The 24,120-nt window shown below is 36.5% G+C and overlaps 1 protein-coding gene across 1 annotated transcript in view; it reads left to right on the top strand.

Annotated features, from left to right (window-relative positions):
• The first annotated feature begins 52 nt into the window (after positions 1-52).
• Positions 53-24,120, top strand: part of CD2 (CD2 molecule) — a 41,322-nt gene continuing 17,254 nt past the window's right edge. Inside the window, exons 1-3 of the mRNA XM_051992922.1 lie at positions 53-417; positions 713-1,024; positions 3,443-3,691. Coding sequence (XP_051848882.1) covers positions 357-417; positions 713-1,024; positions 3,443-3,691 — 622 coding nt within the window. The 5' untranslated portion in view covers positions 53-356. The remainder of the gene's footprint in view (positions 418-712; positions 1,025-3,442; positions 3,692-24,120) is intronic.

The following is a 24,120-nucleotide window of genomic DNA, read 5'->3' as shown; positions in this document are numbered from 1 at the left end:
AAGGACCAATAGGGGAGTAGGAGGAGAAAATGAGCTTGGAAGCACATGAACACCCTACTTCCTTCCCAGAATCCTGCTGCTTCCCTTTACTGAAAATTTGAAGGCAGTTTTGTGCTTAGAGAACTCTTTTTCTTCCTTTGAGGCCACAATGTGCTGTCATCCTTCCCCTGATCTCCACCTTCCAATCCCCACCCAGCTGAATTAGAATACTGTACTATGTGTAGTTTGAACTCTTGAATACAAATATAGAAGAAGCAGAAAGACAAGAGGAAGCAGTGCTTGAGCTCTGACTAGAGAATTGCCACTTCTCTCTTCTATAAACTTTTGATAACACAAGTTGGAGGCACTTTCCCAAGATGGACTTTCAAAGTCATTTTTTAGTCAGTCACCTGCTTCTTTTGTTCTTTTATCCAAGAGGTAAGTAAACTATTTGGACCTCTGATGTCTCCTTCTTCCTGCCATATTTTAACAAGCTGCTTTTAAAACTTCTATCAGACTTCTGAGTGTGGAAATCTAAATGGGTCTAAAACTGATTCTTTTCCTTGTGTGAATGTCTTCTTCTTTTTTAGAGAACTGGAATAGGAGTCAGAAGACCCAGTCTAGATCCAGTTTAATCTCTTATTCTTTGGCTTTGAGATCTTGCAGGGACTCACTCTTCCCAATGGTACTCCAATGTTTGATGATTTCACAATGTCCCTGATTTCTTTAACAGATGCCATGGTAGAAGATGTTGTGGTTTGGGGGACGCTGACCAAATCCATCTCTTTGGATATCCCTGATTTCCTGAAGTACCAAAACGTAGATGATATAAGGTGGTTTAAAGGGCAGACTCTGATTGCAAAAATAAAACTAAATGGAGAAGAAAACAAACCCTTGAATGAGAACACAGACTATGAAATATTCAAAAATGGAACCCTGAAAATTAAAAAGCTGGAGAAAGACTCTGGGCAAGAATACAAGGTGTCAGTGTATGATAAAGATGGGAAAAACCTGTTGGACAAAATATTGATTCTGTATGTGTTAGGTGAGTAGTCTTTTTCTCTGTCTCCTTCATTGGTAGTTGCCGATCAGACTGTGGACATTTCTATGGTCTCTACCTGCTAGGGAATTTAATAAAAGACTGGTTAGTGGAGAAGCAAGTGGGAGGCAGGTAAAATGCTGTCCAGGGACAGATGTTCTGGCTGAAATTTTACATCAGGTACTTCACAAAGAAGCTATCTTCTAGTGGTCTGATTCCTGATGTAGTCTCTCCCTTCCCCATTCTTGTCTTGGTCTGTTTTCCTAAATTCTCACTAACCTAATCCTAGGTTTCTACAAGAGGCAACTTATAGCTATAGAAGGAAGAATGTAATTCCCTAAATCTCCCTAGACTTTATGATTCCATCAGCTACAGAAAGTGCTGTTGTGATGTTCTCTATACTAAGGAAGATTGCTGATTCATCTGTGTTTAATAGTCTCAGAGTTACCCCTAAGTGTCTTGTCCAGGGTTGAAAATTCATTATGAAATACAGGCAAGACATTTTGTGTAGGGGGGAAGCACTTGGGGGTCACACAGCTAGTAAGGGTCTGAGGTCAAATTGAACTCCGGTCTCCTGACTCCATATCTGGTGCTCTATTCACTGCATCACCTAGCTGCCCCAGAGGCAACATTTGAACTTGGATTTTCTTCACTCCAAAGTCAACCTTCTCTGTTATTACACAATGTGTTCCCTGGATCAAATAATCTCAATTAAAAGACATTATAGGTCACTTAGTTCAATATCATATCTGTGATATCATCCCTTCTATAACCTCATTAATATATAGTCATTCAACTACTTCTTACTCTTCCAGGTTTAGAAGTCTATTATTTCATGAAACATTGTGTTATATTTTCTCTCTAAAGCTTCTTACCTATCCTTTCCCCTATCACTCCCCTCTACTCCTTTAATAGTACAAGATAACCTCTTTCTTTACATTTCTACTTTCAAAGCACCATTTCTTTCCCTAGAAACTATAGGAAACAATCTTAATTTTGATTATAGATATACATTCACATTCTAGTTAAGTTCTTTACATTTTATGTCTTGGGAAATACTTATTCTTTTTTTAATTATTTTATTTTAATAGCCTTTTATTTACAGGTTATATGTATAAGTAACTTTACAGCATTGAAAATTGCCAAACCTCTTGTTCCAATTTTTCCCCTCTTTCCCCTCACCCCCTCCCCCAGATGGCAGGATGACCAGTAGATATTAAATATATTAAAGTATAAGTTAGATACACAATAAGTATACATGACCAAACTGTTATTTTACTGTATGAAAAGAATTGGACTCTGAAATAGTGTACAATTAGCCTGTGAAGGAAATCAAAAATGCAGGTGGGCAAAAGTATAGGGATTGGGAATTCAATGTAATGGTTCTTAGTCATCTCCCAGAGTTCTTTTGCTGGGCGTAGCTGGTTCAGTTCATTACTGCTCCTTTGGAACTGATTTGGTTCATCTCATTGCTGAGGATGGCCAGGTCCATCAGAATTGGTCATCATATAGTATTGTTGTTGAAGTATATAATGATCTCCTGGCCCTGCTCCTTTCACTCAGCATCAGTTCGTGTAAGTCTCTCCAGGCCTCTCTGAAATCATCCTGCTGGTCATTTCTTACCGAACAATAATATTCCATATTATTCATATACCACAATTTATCCAGCCATTCTCCAATTGATGGGCATCCACTCAGTTTCCAGTTTCTGGCCACTACAAAGAGGGCTGCCACAAACATTCGTGCAGATATAGATCCCTTTCCCTTCTTTAGTATCTCTTTGGGATATAAGCCCAGTAGAAACACTGCTGGATCAAAGGGAATGCACAGTTTGATAACTTTTTGAGCATAGTTCCAAATTGCTGTCCAGAATGGTTGGATGTATTCACAATTCCACCAACAGTGTATTAATGTCCCTGTTTTCCCACATCCCCTCCAACATTCCGCATTATCTTTCCCTGTCATTCTAGCCAGTCTAACAGGTGTGGGGAAATACTTATTCTTAAATGTCCAGATTAGACTGTAAGTTTCATGAGGAAAAGCTTGATTTATCTAAAGCTTTCATCACTCACAGCACGTAGCTTGGTATTCTCAAATTTTAATTCAACAAACCTTTATTAAACATCTATCATATGCAGAGCATAGTTGCTTGATGCTGAAGCTACAAAAACAAATATAAGTAATCCCTGTCCTCGTGGAACTTAGAATTTACTTCACTGCAGCAGACATTAAAATATTTGTTGAACAAAATGGAATTGGAGTGGTCTGTCACCAACAGGATTTTCACACCTAACTATAGCCTGAGAGTTATTATATCAATCCCTGCTCTGGGACCCCATATGGGCTACAAAAGCTAGAAAACATTTTCCATTCAGGGAAGTTCTCAAAGTAAATGGGATTTTTTTTTTATTTTTCTTTTCAAAGAGGCTATTTCAAAGCCAGAAATAACATGGAATTGCACTGAAAAAATTGTCACTTGTGAGGTTCAGAATGGATCTGATGCCGAGCTGACCTTGTTTGACAATGAAATGCAGCCTCTGAAGAAGGGGACCTTAAAAACAGAGAAAATGCATCTCAAGTACACTTGGAGAAACCTACCACTAAAGGAGCTCAAATGTGTGGTGAAAAACCGAGTCAGCGAAGACTGGGCTGTGAGCCAAAACCCCTGTACAGGTGTGCAGTTGACAGTGGGTATGAAATAACCATGTTCATAAATAATCATAGCAACTGACATTTATATAATTGTATAGTTTTAGATACATTTATATAGTTTATAGATATATGTGTAATATATGTGTGTATAAATATAGATATAAAGATAGATAATACTTTTAAATAAGTAAAAACAGTTTCTATACTTTATCTAATTGGAGCCTTTTCAGGTATTATTATCCTCATATTTCAGATGAAGAAGTGGAGAATTGGAGGCTAAGCATTAGTAAATGTCAGAGGCAGATTTTGAATCGAAGTTTTCCTGACTTTAAGGTCAAGCTACTGCACTAAGACTTGCATCTCTCTATGTAGTCTTCTATCCACTATGCCAGCAGATTTAGTATTTTCCCCTTTGGGTTTAGACCTGTGTCTCCTGATAGTGAAACTTTATGTAGATCAACAGCTAGTTATGTTTCTCATAGTCACTAAAAAAATTCAATTTCATTTTATTTTCAATTCTTTAGATCCTCCTTTCCCACTAATTGAGGAAACAAGAAAAACAAAATACACACATATATAGTCAAGCAAAACAAATTCCTTCAATAATCTTATCCTTGTAAAAAAAGTAAAAAAAAAATAAGAAAATTATACTTTAATCTTCATTGTGAGTCTATTAGCTCTATATAGAATGTTTCATCATGAGTGCCTTGGAATTGTGGTTGATTCCACTGAGTTGATCAGAGTTCCTAAGTCTTTTTGAAGTTATCTGTCTTAACAATATTGTGTCTCTGGTAATCTTTTTAAATTTAATTTTTATCTCTCTTATTTTATTTTTTACTCAATTACATGTAAAATTCTAATATATGTTGACAAGATTTTTGAGTTCCAAGTTTTCTCCCTCTCTCCCTTCCTATCCCTTGAGAAGGCAAGTAATTTGATATAGATTATACAGGTGAAGTTATACAAAGTATATTTCCATATTAACCATATTGTGAAAGACACAGACAGAAAAACAAAAACAAAAACCAAAATTCAATAACCAAAGAAAAATAGAGTAAAACAACTATACTTTGCTCTGTTTTCAGAGTCCATCGGTACTTTCTCTGGAAATAGGTAGCATTTTTCTTCATAAATCTTTTGGAATTGTCTTGGATAATTGTGTTCCTGAGAATAGCTACATCATTTACAGCTGTTCATTGTACAATATTGCTGTAACTGTGTATAGTGTTTTCCTGGTTTTACTCATTTCTCTTTCTATCATATTTATAAGCCTCCCAGGTTTTTCTGAAATCATCCTGCTCACCCTTTCTCATAGTACAATTGTATTCCATCATAATCATATGTTTGTTCATATTTGTTTACACTTAGTTCATCCATTTCCCACTTGATGGATGTCCCTTCAATTTCTAATTCTTTGCCATCACAAAAAGATTTTTTAATAAATATTTTTATACATATAGATTCTTTTCTTTTTTTTTCTTTGATCTCTTTGGAATACAAACCTAATAGTAGTATTAGTTAATCAAAGGGCATAGCTCCAAATTGCTCTCCAAAATGCTTGAATCAGTTTATGACTCCACCAACAATGCATTAATGTCCCAGTTTTTCCATATCCTCTCTAACATTTATTATTTTTCTTTTCTGTCATACTAACAAATCTGATAGGTGTTAGGTGGTAACTCAGTTGTTTTAATTAGCTTTTTCTAATCAGTAGTGATTAACTCTATTTCATGACTATATGAACATATACATATGACTATGCTGTAATTTCTTCTTTTGAAAATAGCTTTTATATCTTTTAACTATTTAGCAATTGAGGAATAACTTGTAGTCTTATAAATTTAAATCATTTCTTTATGTATTTGAGAAATGAGACCTTTATCAGAGAAAGCTGTGAAATTTTCCTTCATCATAATATCAAATAAAATCCTGGGGATTTTTCCTGATTCTCCATCCATATATCTGATAGGTAAAATATTGTTTCCCTAATTAGTGTATGATATCATCTCTCATTTCTAAATCATGTATCCATTTTGACTTTATTTGGGATAACTATGTAAGATGTTGGTCTATATCTAGTCTCTATCAAACTGACTTCCAGTTTTCCCAACAATTTTTGTTAAATAGTAAGTCTTGTTCCTAGAGTTTGGATCTTTGGGTTTATCAAATATCAGATTGCTATGTTCACAATACTACTGTGTATTGTATATCTAATCTATTCCACTAATCCATCACTCTATTTCTTAGTCAGTACACATTATTTTAATGATTACTGTTTTGTAATTCAGTTTGAGACCTTGTATTACTAGACCATCTCCCTTCACATTTTTTACTTATGTACTTGGTATCCTTGACCTTTTGTTCTTCCAGATGAATTTTATTATTATTATTTTTTAGCTCTGTGAAATAATTTTTGGTATTTTGGTATGGCACTGAATATATTAATTTAGATAGAATTTTTATAATGTTGGCTGGCCTGACAATAAGAAATTAACATTTGTCCAATTGTTGAGATCTGACTTTATTTGTTTAAAAAGTGTTTTGTAATTGTGTTCATACAGTTCTTGGTTTTGTTTTGTCAGGCAGACTCCCAAGCGCTTAATGTTGTCAGCAGGTTTTTTAACTGGAATTTCACTTTATCCCTTCCTGCTGGACTTTGTTGGTGATTCATAGAAATTTTGATGATTTATGTGTTATTTTATATCCTGTCACTTTGATGAAGTTGTTAATTACTTCAACTAGTTTTTTAGTTGATTTTCTAGGATTCTCCAAATATACCATCATATCATCTACAAAGAGTGATACTTTTGTTTCTTCATTGCCTATTCTACTTCCTTCAATTCTTTTTTCTTCTCCTTTCCGATAGTTAGTATTCCTAGTACAATGTTGAATAATTGAGTAAACATCTTTGCTTCACCCCAGTCTTACTGGAAAGTTTCTAGCTTATCCCCATTATAAATATTGCTTGCTGATGGTTTCATATAGATCCTACATATCATTTTAAGGAAAGCTCCATTTATTCATACTTTCTATTGTTTTCAAGTAGGAATGAATATTGTCAAAGGCTTTTTCTAGATCTATTGAGATAATCATATGATTTCTGTTGTTTTTGTTACTGATATGGTCAATTATGCTACTTTTTCCTAATTGAACCAGCCCTACATTTCTGGTATGAATCCCACCTGGTCATAATATCATCATAATATAATATTCTTCATCATATGCATATATATATTCATCATATATTTCTGTAATCTCCTTGCTAGTATTTGAAATTTTTGCATTGATATTCATTAGGGATATTGGTCTACAATGTTCTTTCTGCATTTTTGCTCTTCCTAGTTTAGTTATCAGCACCATATTTGTGAATAAAAGGAATTAGGTAATACTCTGTTGCCTATTTTTTCCCCAAATAATTTACATAGTATTGGAATTAATCATACTTTAAATGTTTGGTAGAATTCATTTTGTGAATACATTTGGTCCTGGGGATTTTTCCTGAGTGAGCTCATTTATGGCTTGTTCAATTTCTTTTCCCAAAAACAGGGTTATTTAAGTATTCTATTTCTTTTTGTGTTAATCTGAGCAATTTATGTTTTTGTAAATATTTATCTATTTTACTTAGATTGTTAGATTTGTTGGTATATAATTGGACAAAATAGTTCCTAATTTCATCTTCATTGATAGTAAATTCATCCTTTTCATCTTTGATAGTGGTAATTTGTTGGGTTTTTTTTTAATCAAATTATTCAAGAATTTATCTGTTTTTTTTTTTTAAGATCAGCTTCTAATTTTACTTGTTAGTTCAATGATTTTCTTACTTTCAATTTTATTAATCTCAGCTTTGACTTTCAGGACTTTCAATTTGGTATTTAATTGTGGATTTTTAATTAGTTCTTTTTTTTAATTTTTAAAATTGCATGCCCAATCCATTGATCTGTTCTTTCTCTATTTTATTAATGTAGCCATTTAGAGACATAGATTCCTGCTCCTCCTCTCTCCCAAGTACTGCTTTGGCTGCATTCCATAAATTTTGGTATGCTGTCTCAATGTTGTCATTCTCTTTTCAATGTTGTCATTCTCTTTAATGAGATTATTGATTGTTTCTATGATTTGTTCTTTGACTCATTCGTTCTTTGGTATTAGATTATTTAGTTTTCAATTAGTTTTTAATCTATGTTTTCATGGCTCTTTATTGAATGTAATTTTTATTGCATTATGGTGTGAAAGGGATACATTCTGCTTTTGGTTTTGAGGTTTTTAAGTCTTTTGTAATGTGCCACGTACACCACTGAGAATAAAATATACTTTTTCTATTCCTGTTCAATTCTCTCTAAAGGTATATCATATCTAAAGTTCTATTCTCTCTGGTTTCTTTTTATCTTATTGCTAGATTGATCTAGTTCTGAAAAGGGAAAGTTGAGATCCCCCACTACAATAGTTTCCTCCAGTAACTCATTTAATTTTTTCCTTTAAAAATGTGGTGCATATATGTTTAGTATTGATGCTACTTCATTGTCTATGATACATTTTAGCAAAATGTTGTCTCCCTTTTTATCCTTTAAAATTAGTTCTCTTTTGCTTTGTTTGAAGTCATGATTGTACTTCTGCGATTTTTGTAGTCTCATCTAAAACATAATAGATTTTGGTCCAGTCTTATTTTTACTCTTGGGTGTCTCTTTCTTTTATGTGGGGTTCTTAAAACAATATATTGCTGAATTCTAACTTTTAATCCATTCTGCTGTTCACTTTCATTTTATGGGTGAGTTCATGCCATTCATATTTAGTTAGAATCCCAGTGTTAACTCAATGAAATTAATACAATGCTTATTGGTTCACATATTAGAGCAAATCCTTACAAGGTGTTAAGTCACTAGTATTGGTAGAAACAATGCTTAAGTTAACACCTTTGAGAGTTCATACATTGGCTCACACATTGGAGTTCACAAGTACGAGAGATACACAGTTAACTTTGTAACTTTGTGAATTCACACCTCCCATAAGCCCACTCTCGGAGGAGGCGTCAACCTTTGAGTTCACACCTCTAAAAGAGCATAAAAAGGAGCTGAGTTAATGAAGTCAAGTCAATTTGGAAGACTGACAGATTGAGAGGTCAGTTAGAGACTGAGAAGCCATGAGTCGGAGTTGAGCTAGAGGCAGAAGCTGGAAGAGTTAAAAGACAAACTGCAAGAGCTCTTGGAACCAAGGAGGGAGATAGGCCTCTAAGAAAGCTAACTGGGCCCAGGGAAAGCTATAAGACTTGGAAGGAGAAAATAAATGTTTGGATTTTATCAGCTGGCTGTATTTGAGATGATTATTAATTAGAACTGAAATTAAGGCTGCCTCCAGAAAACCTCCCCAAGAAACCTGCTCCCAGAGAGAATCATTGTATATTATACAAAAGAAGAGAACACCACAACATTTATAATTATGATTACTATATTTTGCTCTACATTCTATTTTCTCCTGTTTATCCTTCTCTCTGTCTCTCTGCCTCTGTCTCTTCCTCCATCCCTCCTTTTCTCCCTCACCTCTGGTCCCATCCCTCCTCAAAAGTCTATTTTATTTCTCATTACTGTCTTCTTTAATATACTTTCCTTTCTATCAGCTCCACACCCTTCTCAATTTTGATGAATTCAATCAAGTATTGCTTGCCACCCACTCCCATTTTCCTCTCTACAATGCTATTTTTTACTTTTTAATTATTTTTTCACATTTCTTCTAAGATAAATAATTTTCCCCATTTCATCTCTTCCTTTTCTCACCCCTTAATTATTTTTTTAAATCATCTTATCATAATTAACTTATACCTTTGTCCCATGTCTTGCTCGTTATAATTGCCCTAATGATGATAAAGTTCTTAGGAATTATAAATATTCATCTTCTTATAGAGAAATGTAAAAAGTTTAACCTTATTGAATCTCTAATGATTTCTCTTTTGTGTTTACCATTTTATGCTTGTCTTGAATCTTTTTTTAAATGCCAAATTTTCTGTTCAGTTCTGAGATTTTCAATAGGAATGCTTGAAATTCCTCTATTTCATTAAATATTCTTTTTTTCTCTCTAAAAAATAATACTCAGTTTTGTTGGGTGAGTGATTGTTGGTTAAAATCCTATCTCTTTTGCCCTTCAAAATATCATATTATAAACTCTTTGATCCTTTAATGTGGAAGCTGCTAAATCTTTTGTGTTTCTGCCTGTGGCTCCACAACATTTGAATTGCTTATTTCTGACTCCTTGCAATATTTTTTTTGAGAACTCTGGAATTTGGCTATTTTCACTGGGGGATCTTTTTCAGAAGCTTGTCAGTGGATTTTTCCAATTTCCATTCTACTTAGATCCAAGATATCAAGAGAATTTTCCTTGATAATTTTTTTTTTGAAAAATAATGTCTTAGTCTTTTTAAAAATCAAGGTTTTTAGGTAGTCCAATAATTCTTAAATGATTTCTTCCTCATTTACTTTCCAGATCAATTGTTCTTCCAACAAAATATTTCACATTTCTTCCATTTTTTTTTCATTGTTTCAACTTTATTTTATGGTTTCTTGATGTCTCATGGAGACATTAGCTTCTGGTTACACAATCTAATTTTTAAGGAATTATTTTCTAAAATAAATTTTTGTGCCTCTTTTTCTATTTAGCCAATTTTATTTTTTAAGGAGTTTTTTTTTTCATAAATGAATATTTGTACTTCTTTTTTCCATTTGGCCAATTCTGTTTGGGTTTTTATTAATTTTTTAAACCAAGTTGTTAACTTCCTTTTCATATTTCTTTGCATCATTTTCATTTCTTTTCTCAATGTTTCCTTTATTTTTCTTATTTAATTTTAAAAATCTTTTTTGAGCTCTTCTGGGAATTCTTGTGGGTTTATGGCCATTTCACAGGGTTTTTTTTCTTTGAAGTTTACTTGTAGCTGTTTTTTATTTAATTATCTTTTGAGTTTGTGTCTTGCTTTTGTCTTTCACCATGGTCAGGTTCTTTATTATTATTATTGTTTATTCTTTTTTTTTTTCTAGCCTATTTCATGACTTTTAACTATATGTTAAAGTTGAGTCCCGCTCTCAGTGTATAAGGGCCACTGTTCCAAGTTTCAGGTTTTTCATGCTACTGTTTTTAGAGCTAGTTCTAGGAGTCTGTAACTTTTCTGTGCTTCTAAATTTTTATGATCCAAGGAAGAATGGAGTTGATGCTTTCCTGGCCTGTGCTCTAGTCTTTATCCAGAAAGAGAGTTTGCCAGCTGCAATTATTCTTCTCCAGGAGTCCTCAAACTTTTTAAATAGGGGGCCAGTTCACTGTCCCTCAGACTGTTGGAGGGCCGGACTATAGTAAAAACAAAAACTTTGTTTTGTGGGCCTTTAAATAAAGAAACTTCATAGCCCTGGGTGAGGGGGATAAATGTCCTCAGCTGCTGCATCTGGCCCGCGACCTAGTTTGAGGATCCCTGCAGTCTAGACCCTGAAACTAGGCCCTTGATGTCCCATAGCTGCTAATTATAGTGTTCCCTTTTGCCTTAGAACTGAGACTCCGGCCCTTGCTCCCTTGTGAGTGACTACAAGCACCCTTCTCTGCCTTGAAACTGTGACCAGGTTCCCTGGTCCTTGCAGTCACTGCTCTTTACCCTTGAACTTCAACTTGTGATTGCATCTGGGCAATCAGGATTCTGCACCCAGCTCCTGTAAAGGATCCCTTGAAATCTTTTTGACCAGTTGTCTGACCTCCCTTACCAACTGTATGCTAAGAGTTTCCAAAGCTGCTACTACCATTCATTGTAAGGGTACTGATATGAAAGTCAGTGACTATCACCCAGATATGACAGATCCTTCCTGCTGACTTCCTAAGTTTTCTTGGGCAATTGTTTCATCCCAACTTTTTGTAGGCTCTGCAACTCCAGTATTCTATTTGAGGTGCTCTTTTAAAGTTATTTGGTGGGGAATTTGGGAGAGTTCCGGTGAGTTCTTATCTCTCCTCTGCCATCTTGACTCCATCTTTTTTTTTTTTAATTATAACTTTTTTTATTTACAAAGCATGTGTATGGGTAATTTTTTCAACATTGACTCTTGCAAAACCTTCTGTTCCTAATTTTCCCCCCTTTCCTCCACCCCTCCCCTAGATGGCAGGTACTCCAATACATGTTAAATATATTAAAACATATGTTAAATCCAAGATATATATACATATTTATACAGTTATCTTGCTACACAAGAAAAATCTGATCTAGAAAGAAAAAAAAAAACCTGAGAAGGAAAACAAAAATGCAAGCAAACAATAATAGAAAGAGTGGAAATGCTATGTTGTGGTCCACATTCAGTTCCCATTGTCCTCTCTCTGGGTGTAGATAGCTCTCTTCATTACTGAACAATTGGAACTGGTTTGAATCATCTCATTGTTGAAGAGAGCCACAGCCATCAGAATTGGTCATCATATAGTATTGTTATTGCCGTGTATAATGATCTCCTGGTTCTGCTTGTTTCACTCAGCATCAGTTCTTGTAAGTCTCTCCAGGCCTTTCTGAAATCATCCTGCTGGTCATTTCTTACAGAACAATAATATTCCATAACATTCATTTACCATAACTTATTCAGCCATTCTCCAATTGATGGGCAGTCACTCAGTTTCCAGTTTCTTGCCACTACAAAGAGAGCTGCCACAAACATTTTTGCACATGGGGATCTTTTTACTTTCTTTAAGATCTCTTTGGGATATAATTGGCTCCATTTTTTTTTTACCCCTCCTGCCTCTTATAGACTGAAAGTTGTCTGGTATATTGAGAGAATGAATGAATTATGATACAGCTAGTTTATGTCACAGATAAGATTTGAACTCAGGACCAAGACTAGTCTATTATCCATTATATCTTGTTGCCTTTTTGTCCCCAAAGACAACATGCCCATCCCTTTGGAAAGGCCAATTTCGATCAATCAAGTGATCAAGTATTTTATGAAGTGCCTACTATTTTGCTAGACATTGTGCTAAGTACAAGGGACACAAAATTCAGGAAATTTACATTCTATTGAAGATGACTAACGATTTTGGGCATGACTGAGCTCTTGTTTTGAACTATCATTTTGCCTGGAATATGAGATGAAATATTTAAGGCAAGTTGCAAGGAAAATGGCTTGCCAAATTTGTTATAGGTACTATTATTGGAAATTCCCTATAGCACTCAAACTAACAAGCACCTAGGAAATGTCTTTGCCCAATCACACCCCTTTTCTCTATGAAATAAAAGAAGGATAATTAAAAACTATTTCTCTGACAAATTATGTTAACACAACTTCCTAATCCCCACCTATCTACTTTATCCAAGGTGTCCCAAAAGACTTTAGTGAAGTTTTAAACATTCTTAAAATCACATGAAGACATTCGGGACACCCTGTACTATATCAGGGGTGGTCAGGATAACACAGACCTCAATTCTAGGAGTCCTTTCAATATACTTGATGAGATAATAGGATGTCTCTCAATTGGAGTTAGACGTAGGCCATAGCCATGCTAACAGTCTAAGGGAAAGAAAACTTTTGATAATGGCAGAAGCAGAATTCTTTCCTAGCACTTCCTTCTGGGCCACAAAGTAGGGACATTCCCTCTGATGTGATTCAGCAATTGCTGCCTCGCTCAAATCTCACCTCTCAGCTTAGTCATTTGTTACCCATTGAGTGGAACTTGTGTCTCTCCAGCACCTACATATGTAACTTCATGGGACATGAGGTCCTTAAAACAAAAGTCCATGCCTTATAATCCCATCAAGGAGATGAGACTGAGGGAGACTTATCAGATTGAGCAGGGGGTCTCATGATCATCCCATGGAATATTCACTTTCTACTTATTTTTGTATACATTTCCTATGTAGTTTCTTATGTGGGGTGGTAAGGTGACCTAGTAGATAGAGTGCTGGGTCTGATTTTGAGTTCAAATCTGCCCTCAGATACTTACTAACTGTGTGACCCTGAGCAAGTCATTTAATCCTACTTATTTCAATTTGTTCACCTATAAAATGACCTGGAGAAAGAAATGGCAAACCTCTCTAGTACCTTTGCCAAGAAAACTCCAAATGAAGTCAAGAAGAATCAGACATGACTAAAATAATTAAATGACAACAATTTATTTGTATACTGGTTGATTTCCACTTGAGTTCCTTAAACATAGTGGCTTTCATTTTTGTTTGCATCCTTGGAGTCTTGCGGTATTTGACATATGATCAAAGCTTACTAAATACTGTTTTTTTTTCCTGAGGTGATTGGGATTAAGTGACTTCCCCAAGGTCATACAGCCAGGAAGTGTTAAGTGTCTGAGACCAGATTTGAACTTGGGTCCTCCTGACTCAGGGCTGGTGCTCTATTACACCACTTAGCTGCCCCTTTACTAAATACTTTTTGAATGGGATTGAACAAAATTGAAAATAGCTAGAAATGCCTGGGGTCCTGAGTATTATTTATCATTTTTATCAATGGCATGACTAGTGCCAGGGGTGAGTGACTTCTCCAGTTTGTATATAGTACCAGTTTAGGAGGGAGAGCTAATTTGTGGATGACAGAGTCAGGATCCGAAAGAGCTCAATGAGCTAATCTAAGATGAAATCAAACAATCACGAATGGAGAGTATTACTCTTATTTTCCAAAAGTCAACTTTACAGGAACTAGGCTGGAGGAGACCACAATTCAGTGGGTGCAAACTCGGTGGCTACAAAAGTTAAAGTGATAGTAGCCGACGATGAAAAAAGCCAAAGATCCAGGACTAAGAGGAAGGTATGCTCTGCCCTAATCAAATTGTGTCTAGAATATTATATTCAGTTCTAGGGATCACGTTTGGCAAAGCATATAGAGAAGCTTGAGGGAGTTAAGATGTGGATTTCTAGAAAGGTCAGTTTGAGTCATGTCTTATGAGGGTCAAGTAAAGGTATAGGAATGTTTGGTTTAGGGGGAAGAGAAGATTTAGGAGGGGGAATGTGATAGCTGTGTTCAAGGATATAAAGGGCCCTCATTTTTAAAAAGATAGATAAATCTATTCTCACTTAGTCCCAAAGAACAGAACCAAAAATAGTCTCTTCATTTTATGCTTTAGACTAAGAACCCTTAAAGATTAAGTGACTTCGCACAGTGGTTAGAGCATCAGCCCTGGAGTCAGGAGGACCTGAGTTCAAATCTCTGGTCTCAGATACTTAACACTTCCTGGCTCTGTGACCCTGGGCAAGTCACTTAATCCCAATGCCTCAGCAAAAAAAAAAAAAAAAAAAAAAAAAAAAAAAAAAAGATTAAATGACCTGTCTGTAGTGTTCTTCTTTTCTAAAATATGATCGTTCTCTGGGAGCAGGTTTCTTGGGGGGCTTCTGGAGGCAGCCTTAGTTTCAGTTCCAAGTAATAATCACCTCAAATGCAGCCAGTTATTAAAAGTTCAGATCCTTTATTGTTTCTTTCAAAATAGCCTGGTAAGCTTTCCTTGGTTCCGAGAGCTCTTCTTGCTTGTCCTTTGCCTCTGCCAGCTTCAGCCTCCAGCTCCCTCTGAATCTCCAGTTCTGAATCTCTCCAACTGACTCCTGCTTTCTCAATCTCTCAAAGTCTCTAATGCTTGTCCTTTTATATGCTCTTTTAGAGGTGTGAACTCAAAGGTTGACTCCTCCTCTGAGAGAGTAGGATTGTGGATTCCTGACTTGTGAATCTCGAAGGCTAATGTGTGAACTAATGTGTGAACTCTTAAAGGTGTGAAAGGTGTGAACCAGAGGTCCTCAAACTATGGCCCACGGGCCAGATGTTGCAGCTGAGGACGATTATCCCCCTCCCCCAGGGCTATGAAATTTCTTTGTTTAAAGGCCCACAAAACAAAGTTTTTGTTTTTGCTATAGTCCGGCCTCCAACAGTCTGAGGGACAGTGAACTGGCCCTCTATTTAAAAAGTTTGAGGACCCTTGGACTGTGAATTCTGAGCTAGAGAACTGCTAAGCATGATGCTAAAATTAGATAACTGACATCACTTTGTAAAAATCCTAACACCTGTCCAAGGTCATGCAAGTATTATAGCTTTCATAAGGGAAATGTAGGTGAGACAGTGGAGAAAGTGCTAGATGGTTCTGTATTCAAAAAGATTTGAGTTCAAGTCCAGTCTCAGACATTTATTAGCTATTTGAGCCTACTTGCCTCAGTTTCCTCTTCTGGAGAACAATAATAGCATTTACATCTCAGAATTTTTGTGAGGATAAAATGAGATCATATTTGTAAAGGTTTTGCAGTCTTTAAAGAACTATCTAAATGCTAGTAAAGATGATATTAGTGATGAAAAATCTATCAATCAGTATTAATTGATTGATTGGTCGATAGAGTCTCTATTGGAGAGCTTCAAACAAAGTCTATATATCTGCTTGTTGGATGTGCTGAAGGCAAGTCCCCTAAAAGGAGGGAAAAGGAAGGATTCACAAAAAAGTATCTTTCCTCACTTCTTTTTAAAACATTTTAGTAACATTTTATTTTCCCAAATACATGTAAAGACAGTTTTTAACATTCATTTTTGTAAGACTTTGAGTTCCAAAATTTTCTCCTTCCCTCTCTTCCCTCCCTGCTCCCCAAGACAGCAAGCAATCTGATATAGAATAAATATGTCCAATTCTTTTAAACCTATTTCCATGTTGGTCATGTTCTCACTTTTTTTTTTAAAGAAAAATAGGAGAAAAGACAAGTAATTCAGAAAAAGTGATTGAAAAAAATTTGACTTGATACTTTATGTTCCACACCAGTGGACCCCCACTTTCACAAAGGAATGGGAGGCATTGAAGAGTAGATTGTTGTTCTTCCTTCCTAAGCTTTATACGAACACTGGGGTTAATGGACTCTAGAGAGGGAAGGATCAGACCATACTGTCCCCTCTCCAAACCAAGAAGATAGAGTCAGTTTCCAAAAAGAAATGATGAAAGTGTATGAAGAAATTTGGGAGGGGTTGTTGGCAGACACTGGAACCACGCTCTTCTTCCTTTTGCACAAAGTTGCTGAGGGGATATGATAAGAGGAAGTCAGACTTAACTAGCTTTCCAACCAAGCCTGTATCATAAAGAATTGGTCACTTTTGCAAGATGAATCTGAAAAACTCTTTTTTTTTCTCAACCAAAAGTAATTTTGAGAATGCTAGGTGAAGAAACTGAGAATGAGCAAGGCTAATGCTCATTTACACATGATCTTCCAAATGTCCAAAATGGCATTTGACCACAGGTCTTCTGGACGCCTGATCCAGCAGCCCAAGCTACCTTTCTCTCCAATCCACTTCATCTCACTAAGATTCAGTTTCCTTATTATTAAATGCAATCACGGATCCAGGGGCAGTGTTTTCTTTTTGGTCTGACTTTTAGGGTACTCTCTGGGTTGCCAACAAGAGAGTAGAGGCAGCCCAGGTGGAAATTCTAAGACTTCACTGACGATTCATAAAAGGATCACATCATCAGCCTCTAACGCTCCCCTTCCCCTTTGTCACTAAGATGGAGTGAGTTACCTCTCCTTAGCTCTGTGGCTTCCTCTCAGCCTCTCTCAACTCATATTTTGACAACTCATCCTAGCACGGATGTGACTCTGGGTTCTCACAAGCCATCCCAGCAGGCTGAGAATGCTGGCCCCTTCCTATAAAGGGCCTGTAAAGGCCTGGAGTCCAGACCCCACAAGAGTCAGGATAGGTTCAAATACCATCTCCCAGGCTTACTTCCTGGGCAGCATTAGGTAAATTATTTAATTTCACTGGACCTCAATTTTTTATGTATAAAATATAAGGTCTATATGGTCTCTGAGGCCCCCTTCTAGCTCTCAATTTATGATCCTATAATTGACTCCCTGAGGGTGAATTAGAAGGGGAGGGTCTTTAATTCATAAAGATTATTTCCTCCAGAAGGCTTGGGATTGGAGTGAGTTCTCCCTCACTCAGAGCTTCCATATATAGTTTTCCTCCAAAACTGCTCTTTTATGTTCATTTTAAATGTTGGATGACCCTGGAGGTTTGGGGCCCAGTTACAAAGTCTGTTTTTATTTGCCCAGGGCTCCAGCAACTTCTTAAGGCTTGGAGCTCTGTCCTAGACACGGGAAAGGAAGATAAAATAATGGAAAGGGGAAGGAACATAAAATGTCCTTATGTGTCTTGTGTCATAGAGTGTTAGAGCTCAAGGGGTCTTGGAGATGATCTTAAGGAAATAGGGACTCTGGGAGGCCTGGATCATTTGCCCAAGGTCACAGTACTAGGTGAGCGACAGAGGCAGAGCTAGGCTGCAGGCCTTCAACTTGCATTTCCATGTTGTTTTAATTATACCACACTGTCTCTGCTTCTGATTGGAGAGGCAATGTATTAGCACATGAAATAAGAGAGCATTTACATAGTATCAAGTCAGCAAGCCCAAAATCATGGACCAGAATGCAAATTAAGCACATGGGTTTAGAGGGGATACAGACACCATGAGAAGCAGTCAAGAGAAAAAATGTGTGTCACAGGGGGGTTTAGTGAGTAGGTCAAAGTTATCCACATACTGGGCATGAGAGGGCGGAATTGAATCCACTTCCTGACTAACTGTAGCCAGCATCCTTTCCATTGATCCACATCCCCTGAATCTCTATCTACCCACCAGCTTGTTTTCTTCATTTCTCCCTTCCCTTTCTCCACTCTTTCTTTCTTTCTTTCCTTCCTTTTTTCCTTCCTTTCTCTCTCCCTTCCTTCCTTTCTCTCTTTTTTCTTTCTCTCTCTCTCTCTCTTCCTCCCTTCCTTCTTTCTTTCTTCTTTTCTCTTCCTTCCTTCCTTTCTCTCTTTTTTCTTTCTCTCTCTCTCTCTTCCTCCCTTCCTTCCTTTCTCTCTTTCTTTCTTTCTTTCTTTCTTTCTTTCTTTCTTTCTTTCTTTCTTTCTCTCTCTTTCTCTTCCTTCCTTCCTTCTTTCTTTCTTTCTTTCTTTCTTTCTTTCTTTCTTTCTTTCTTTCTTTCTTTCTTTCTTTCTTTCTTTCTTTCTTTCTTCCTTCTTCTTTCTTTCTTTCTTCTTTCTTTCTTTCTTTCTTTCTTTCTTTCTTTCTTTCTTTCTTTCTTTCTTTCTTTCTTTCTCTATGTTGGAGAGCTTCTATTCCTATCTGTGTATGTTTTTGGTTTCATGGAAGAGTGTTTATAGTACTGGTGGCTGCCTTTCAAGATAATTAAATGAAACTAGAGAAGCAGCTAACTAGTGGCTACTAAGAGAAGAGAATTACAATACTGAGTCAGACTTGCAAGATTAGGTTCCTTCAGTCCGTAACATCTGAGAGAGGACATCGAGAAAATCATGAATGCTATGGCTATTGACCATATCGCATAATTCTAGGATGAGCGGGGGCACCAATGACCATTTTGTGCTCAGCAATGGACAAATTTTCTAGTAAAAGGAATCCCTCCTCCACAGAGCATACTCACTACTTCAGAGTTGTAGAATGATAAAATGAGAAAATGTCTGTAAAGTGCTTTGTAATTGTGATGTACCTTGTAGACGGGCATTGTTGTTATATACTGAGCTTTTGAGGTGGGCATTAGTATCGACAGGCCTTTTCTTCCAGAACATGCCCCATGGAGCATCTGTGGATGAAAGAAAACGGAGTTTACTTGGCCATGAGCCTGGTTCAGTGTGGTGATGTCTTTGTTTCGGAGTGTGTACTTTTTAATATATGTTTTTCTCCCGTGCAAGAGGAACTGGTAGAGAAAAAGAGCCTGAACCCTTTCCCACCCCTCACTCATTTAGGGGATCTGTGTTTAGGTTTATATCTAGACACAGTGGCCACATGTATTTAATCATGGCATCTATAGCCAAGATCAAAGAGCTTTTTTTCTCTTCCCCTCATGCTATTAGTCTTTTAAATCTGTCAATCTATGCAGAGTGAAAAGAGAAAGGAAACTAGTATTTTTTTTTGTTTTTTAAGCTTTTTTACGTTTTATTTTTTTAATTTTCCCCTCTTAATAGTGTTTTGTTTTTTCCAATTACATGTTGAGATAATTTTCAGCATTCACTTTTATAAGTTTTTAAGCTCCAATTCTATTTTTACTTCCTTCCTTCCCTCCCTCTGTCAAATGGCAAGCAATCTGATATAGGTCATACATGTACAATCATATTAAACATATTTCCATATTAGTCATGTTACGAAAGAAGAATAAGAACAAAAGGGAAAATCCGTGAAAAAGGAAAACAAAAAACAAAAAAAAGTGAAAACAGTATGCTTAAATCCACATTTAGTCTCTATATGTATTTCTCTGGATGTGGATGTCATTTTCCATTCTGAGTCTTTTGGAATTCTCTTGGATCACTGCATTACTGAGAAGAGTTAAGTCTAACCTGATCATCACACAGCATTGCTATTAGTGTGTGCAATGTTCTCCTGGTTCTGCTCACTTCTTTCAACATTAATTATGTAAATCTTTCCAGGTTTTTCTGAAATATACCTGCTTTTCATTTCTTTTTGAACAATAGTATCCTTCACAAACATGCCTTCCAACTTGTTCAACCATTCCTCAATTGATGGACATCCCTTCAATTTCCAATTCTTTGCCATCACAAAAAGAGCTGCTATAAATATTTTTGTATATTTTCCTTTTCCATTTTTATGATCTTTTTGGGATACAGATCTAGTCACGGTATTGCTGGATCAAAGTGTGTGCATAATTTTATAGCTCTTTGGTATAGGAACTAACATTTATTAAGCATTAAATGTTATTAAATATATGCCAGGGGTTTTATAAATATTATATCATTTGATCTTCATAATAAACCTGTGAGATAAGTGCTATTTTTACAGGTGCTGTTTTACACATTAGGGAACTGAGGCAGACATAAGTGACCTGTCCAGGGTCACACAACTAGTAACAGTCTGGGGCCAGATTTGAACTCTGGTTTTCCTAACTTCAAGCCCTGAGGTCTTTCCACTCTTAGCTGCTTTTAGCTAGGAGGCAAAAAAAGAGCTAATTATCAGCGACTGTTCTTGTCCACAGCATGCTTCAGTATTCCATCAACTTTTTATTTCAGTAACTATTGCAGTTATTGAGTTCAGTCCCAAGTATGGTACAGTACAGAGGAAAAAGCTTGGAGGACAAGGATTCAAATCTCATCTCTAATGTGAATAACATATTCTATGTGATCAGGGACACAGAATCAATAACACTCTTGTTTGAATCCTGTTTCAGACATTACTGGCTATTTGACCCTGTTTAGGTAATCTTATCTGTTCCCTCATCTATAACATGTAAGTAATGATAGCATCTACCACATAGAATTGTTGTGAGGATCAAATCAGATAACAAGTAAAGTATTTACAAACTTTAAAATGTAAGGGTTATACATACGTACACACATACATATATATTGTTTCTACCTTAGAACTTAAACTTGTTTGGGGAGATTATTGAGAGGGTCCAGACATGTAACTTCTTTAATGTCGAAAATTCTTGTAATAAAAAAATTCAATTAATAAAGGTGGACAAAGCTTTTTATAATAACTCTTGTTAGCTTGTGGCAGTGAGAACATGTATTAGTCAGTCTATAAGCAGTCCCAAAACGCCTGCTTTGTGCCATGTCAAACTCTGGTGATAGAACTGTAGCCCGATGAGCTCTGAAACATCCTTCGCCTAAACTTTACTGCCACCAATGATTGGAATTTCCAGAGCATTACTATATTTCTTTCTCAGGGTTCTAAGAATACCTCTGAGAAGGTAGGAGTGATTCTTTAATGTCACTGATTTGTACCCCCACCAGTATGATTTCAACTAGGAATATCGGCTGACAGTTCTCTAGTTTGCCAGTGTTAAATAGCTTTTAGAAAAGGAGATTTACTCAGGTGATATGATACATACATCCCATCCAAATGTCTGTGACACATTACCCCACAGGTACATGCAGAATCCATGGGAAAGTGGACTCAAGCTTAGAAAGTATTTGTGACTGATTTTTGAAGTCCTTTTCTCTCATTCATTAAGTGTTCAGTTAGCTTCTCTTATGTAATGGAGCTAGGTTAATTTGGCTTTGGCTGATGTGGGGATTCATCAAGAACATCAATGGAAAAAAAAGTCCAACATTTTCCAGACTCTAAAAACTCTCAAGGTCCTGATCATACAGGATGTAGAAAATAAAGTAGCAAAATCTAAATCTGAAGCTTTTCCTTCCTTCCTTCCTTCCTTCCTTCCTTCCTTCCTTCCTTCCTTCCTTCCTTCCTTCTTTCCTTCCTTCCTTCCTTCCTGCCTTCCTGCCTTCCTTCCTTCCTTCTTCCTTCCTTCCTTCCTTCCTTCCTTCCTTCCTTCCTGCCTTCCTTCCTTCCTTCTTTCCTTCCTTCCTTCCTTCCTTCCTTCCTTCCTCCTTCCCTCTCTCCCTCTCTTCCTTCCTTCTTTCCTTCCTTCCTCCCTCCCTCCCTCTCTCCCTCTCGTCCTTCCTTCCTTCCTTCCTTCCTTCCTTCCTTCCTTCCTTCCTCTCTCCCTCTCTTCTTTCCTTCCTTCCTTCCTTCCTCCCTCCCTCTCTCCCTCTCTTCTTTCCTTTCTTCCTTCCTTCCTCCCTCCCTCTCTCCCTCTCTTCTTTCCTTCCTTCCTTCCTTCCTTCCTTCCTTCCTTCCTTCCTTCCTTCCTTCCTTCCTTCCTTCCTCCCTTCCTCCTTTCCTCCCTCTCTCCCTCTCTTCCTTCCTTCCTTCCTTCCTTCCTACTCCAAGGTGATTCTTCCTCAAGAGTGTTCTAGAAGGCCATATTTGCTTTTCTAGAATTATTCCAGTTCTCTACCTGGTTAATTTATACACTAACAATCATTAAGTTTCTTTGGCATATTCAAACATTTTTAAGTAATGTCATTACAATTTGAATGACTTCCCCCACACTTTGTCTAAAGTCTAAATGTCTAAAGCATACCTAATGGATTGAACATCTTATTTTCAGTGAAGTGAGGCTGAGTAAGTCAATTATCCCATCTCTACACAAAGGCAAATAAAGTCTCTCACCTCAAGGAGGGTAGATTCTAATGTTGAAATACCATGTAAACACCTAGGTATGTACCCTATGTATACAGAGTAGATGAAAGTAATCTCAGAGGAAATTTTCCCCTAGCATCTGGCGGAAACCAAGGAATCTTGCCTATAGAAGGTGAAATCAGTTCAGTTTTGAAGGATAATGATTTGTCCAAAGTCACACAGCCATTGCATACAAAAGACAGGACACCCAGATCTTTTCCACTCAAAGGCCTATTCTATGCTATGCCATAATGCTTCTCTAGGGTTATGTAGGGATAATAGATTCTTAAAATATTTATTTTTTCTTAAAGGCTCAGTATTTAACGTATGTAAGTTTATTTGAATTTTTCTCCTGCCCTCTGTACTGTAAGTTAAACTCATAGTAGTCCCTGATCATCATCCCAAACCAGAGGCTTGGTACAGTGGGAAAAAAAGAGTAGGTTTATATATCTCATTTTTTAAGTTATCTAGTTATTACCTAGTTTTAATTCAAATCCCAGACTCAGTTTCAATCACTTATTACCTGTGTGATGTTCAATAAGCTCTTTCCAAGTCTTAATTTCTTCATCTGTAAAATTGGGAGTTTGGACTAAATGATCCTTAAAGTGTCTTCTGTCTTTAAGTTTTTCATCCTATGATTAGCAGACAACACACAGTAGTTAGCAATGCTCTCTCTCTCTGCTCCCCATCCTTCTACTTAAATTGCTTTTAGCTTTGCTCCTGGACTCTAGGTTCAGATTGGGAAAATCTAAGAATCTGGATCAATATAGAGCTATCAGCTCCAATGAGAGTGCAGTAGTCATGGACCAAGCCCACCTCTGAATTCTTTAAAACCAGAACTACAGTAACCAAATGAAATAGAGTACTCCAAGGATGAGATAAAGGTCTTGGAGGGTCCAGCAAGCTAACCATTTCCCTTCAGTTAATGTTGGGTTCAGTTAATGAGGAACCCTAGTTCCTCATCTTATCTCTACTCAAAAGATCCTTAATATTTTAGCCCAGTTTCACCAAAGCTTAGGATGAGTTTTATTTTCTTCTTCCCATTGGATAACCTAAGACATAATAGAGCTTGTTGGCAAAAGGCAAGAGTTTAAAAAGGCAAAGCCACAATTAATAAGCCACTGGAATTCCTATTTGGAAGGGATTTCTCTTCATAAGGAAAATCCTGTAAGAAATCTGACTTATTTTCCTTTAACTTTCCCTCTGGAGTCCATCATGTTTCCTGCAAAAGAGTAAGCAAATTTCTTTCTCATATTGATTTTCATGAAAACGTTTAGCTGAAGAAGCTATTTCTGTTTTGATACCTTATTGGATCAGATTTCATGATACATTATTAGACTGATAGTTGTATTAGTTGTAAAATGATTCTGCTAAGGTCAAGGTTATGAGTTCGATCTCTTTACCTCCCCAGTAGCTTTGATCTGATTCACGTAGCCATGTTTTTTCCTCCTGACCCCAGCTGGCTACCTCACAAATGGATCATGTGGAGGCAGGAAAGTGGATGGCTCGTT

The sequence above is a fragment of the Antechinus flavipes genome, chromosome 4, assembly GCF_016432865.1.
Source record: "Antechinus flavipes isolate AdamAnt ecotype Samford, QLD, Australia chromosome 4, AdamAnt_v2, whole genome shotgun sequence".
Classification (NCBI taxonomy): domain Eukaryota; kingdom Metazoa; phylum Chordata; class Mammalia; order Dasyuromorphia; family Dasyuridae; genus Antechinus; species Antechinus flavipes.
This window is presented reverse-complemented; position numbering and strand designations above follow the sequence as displayed.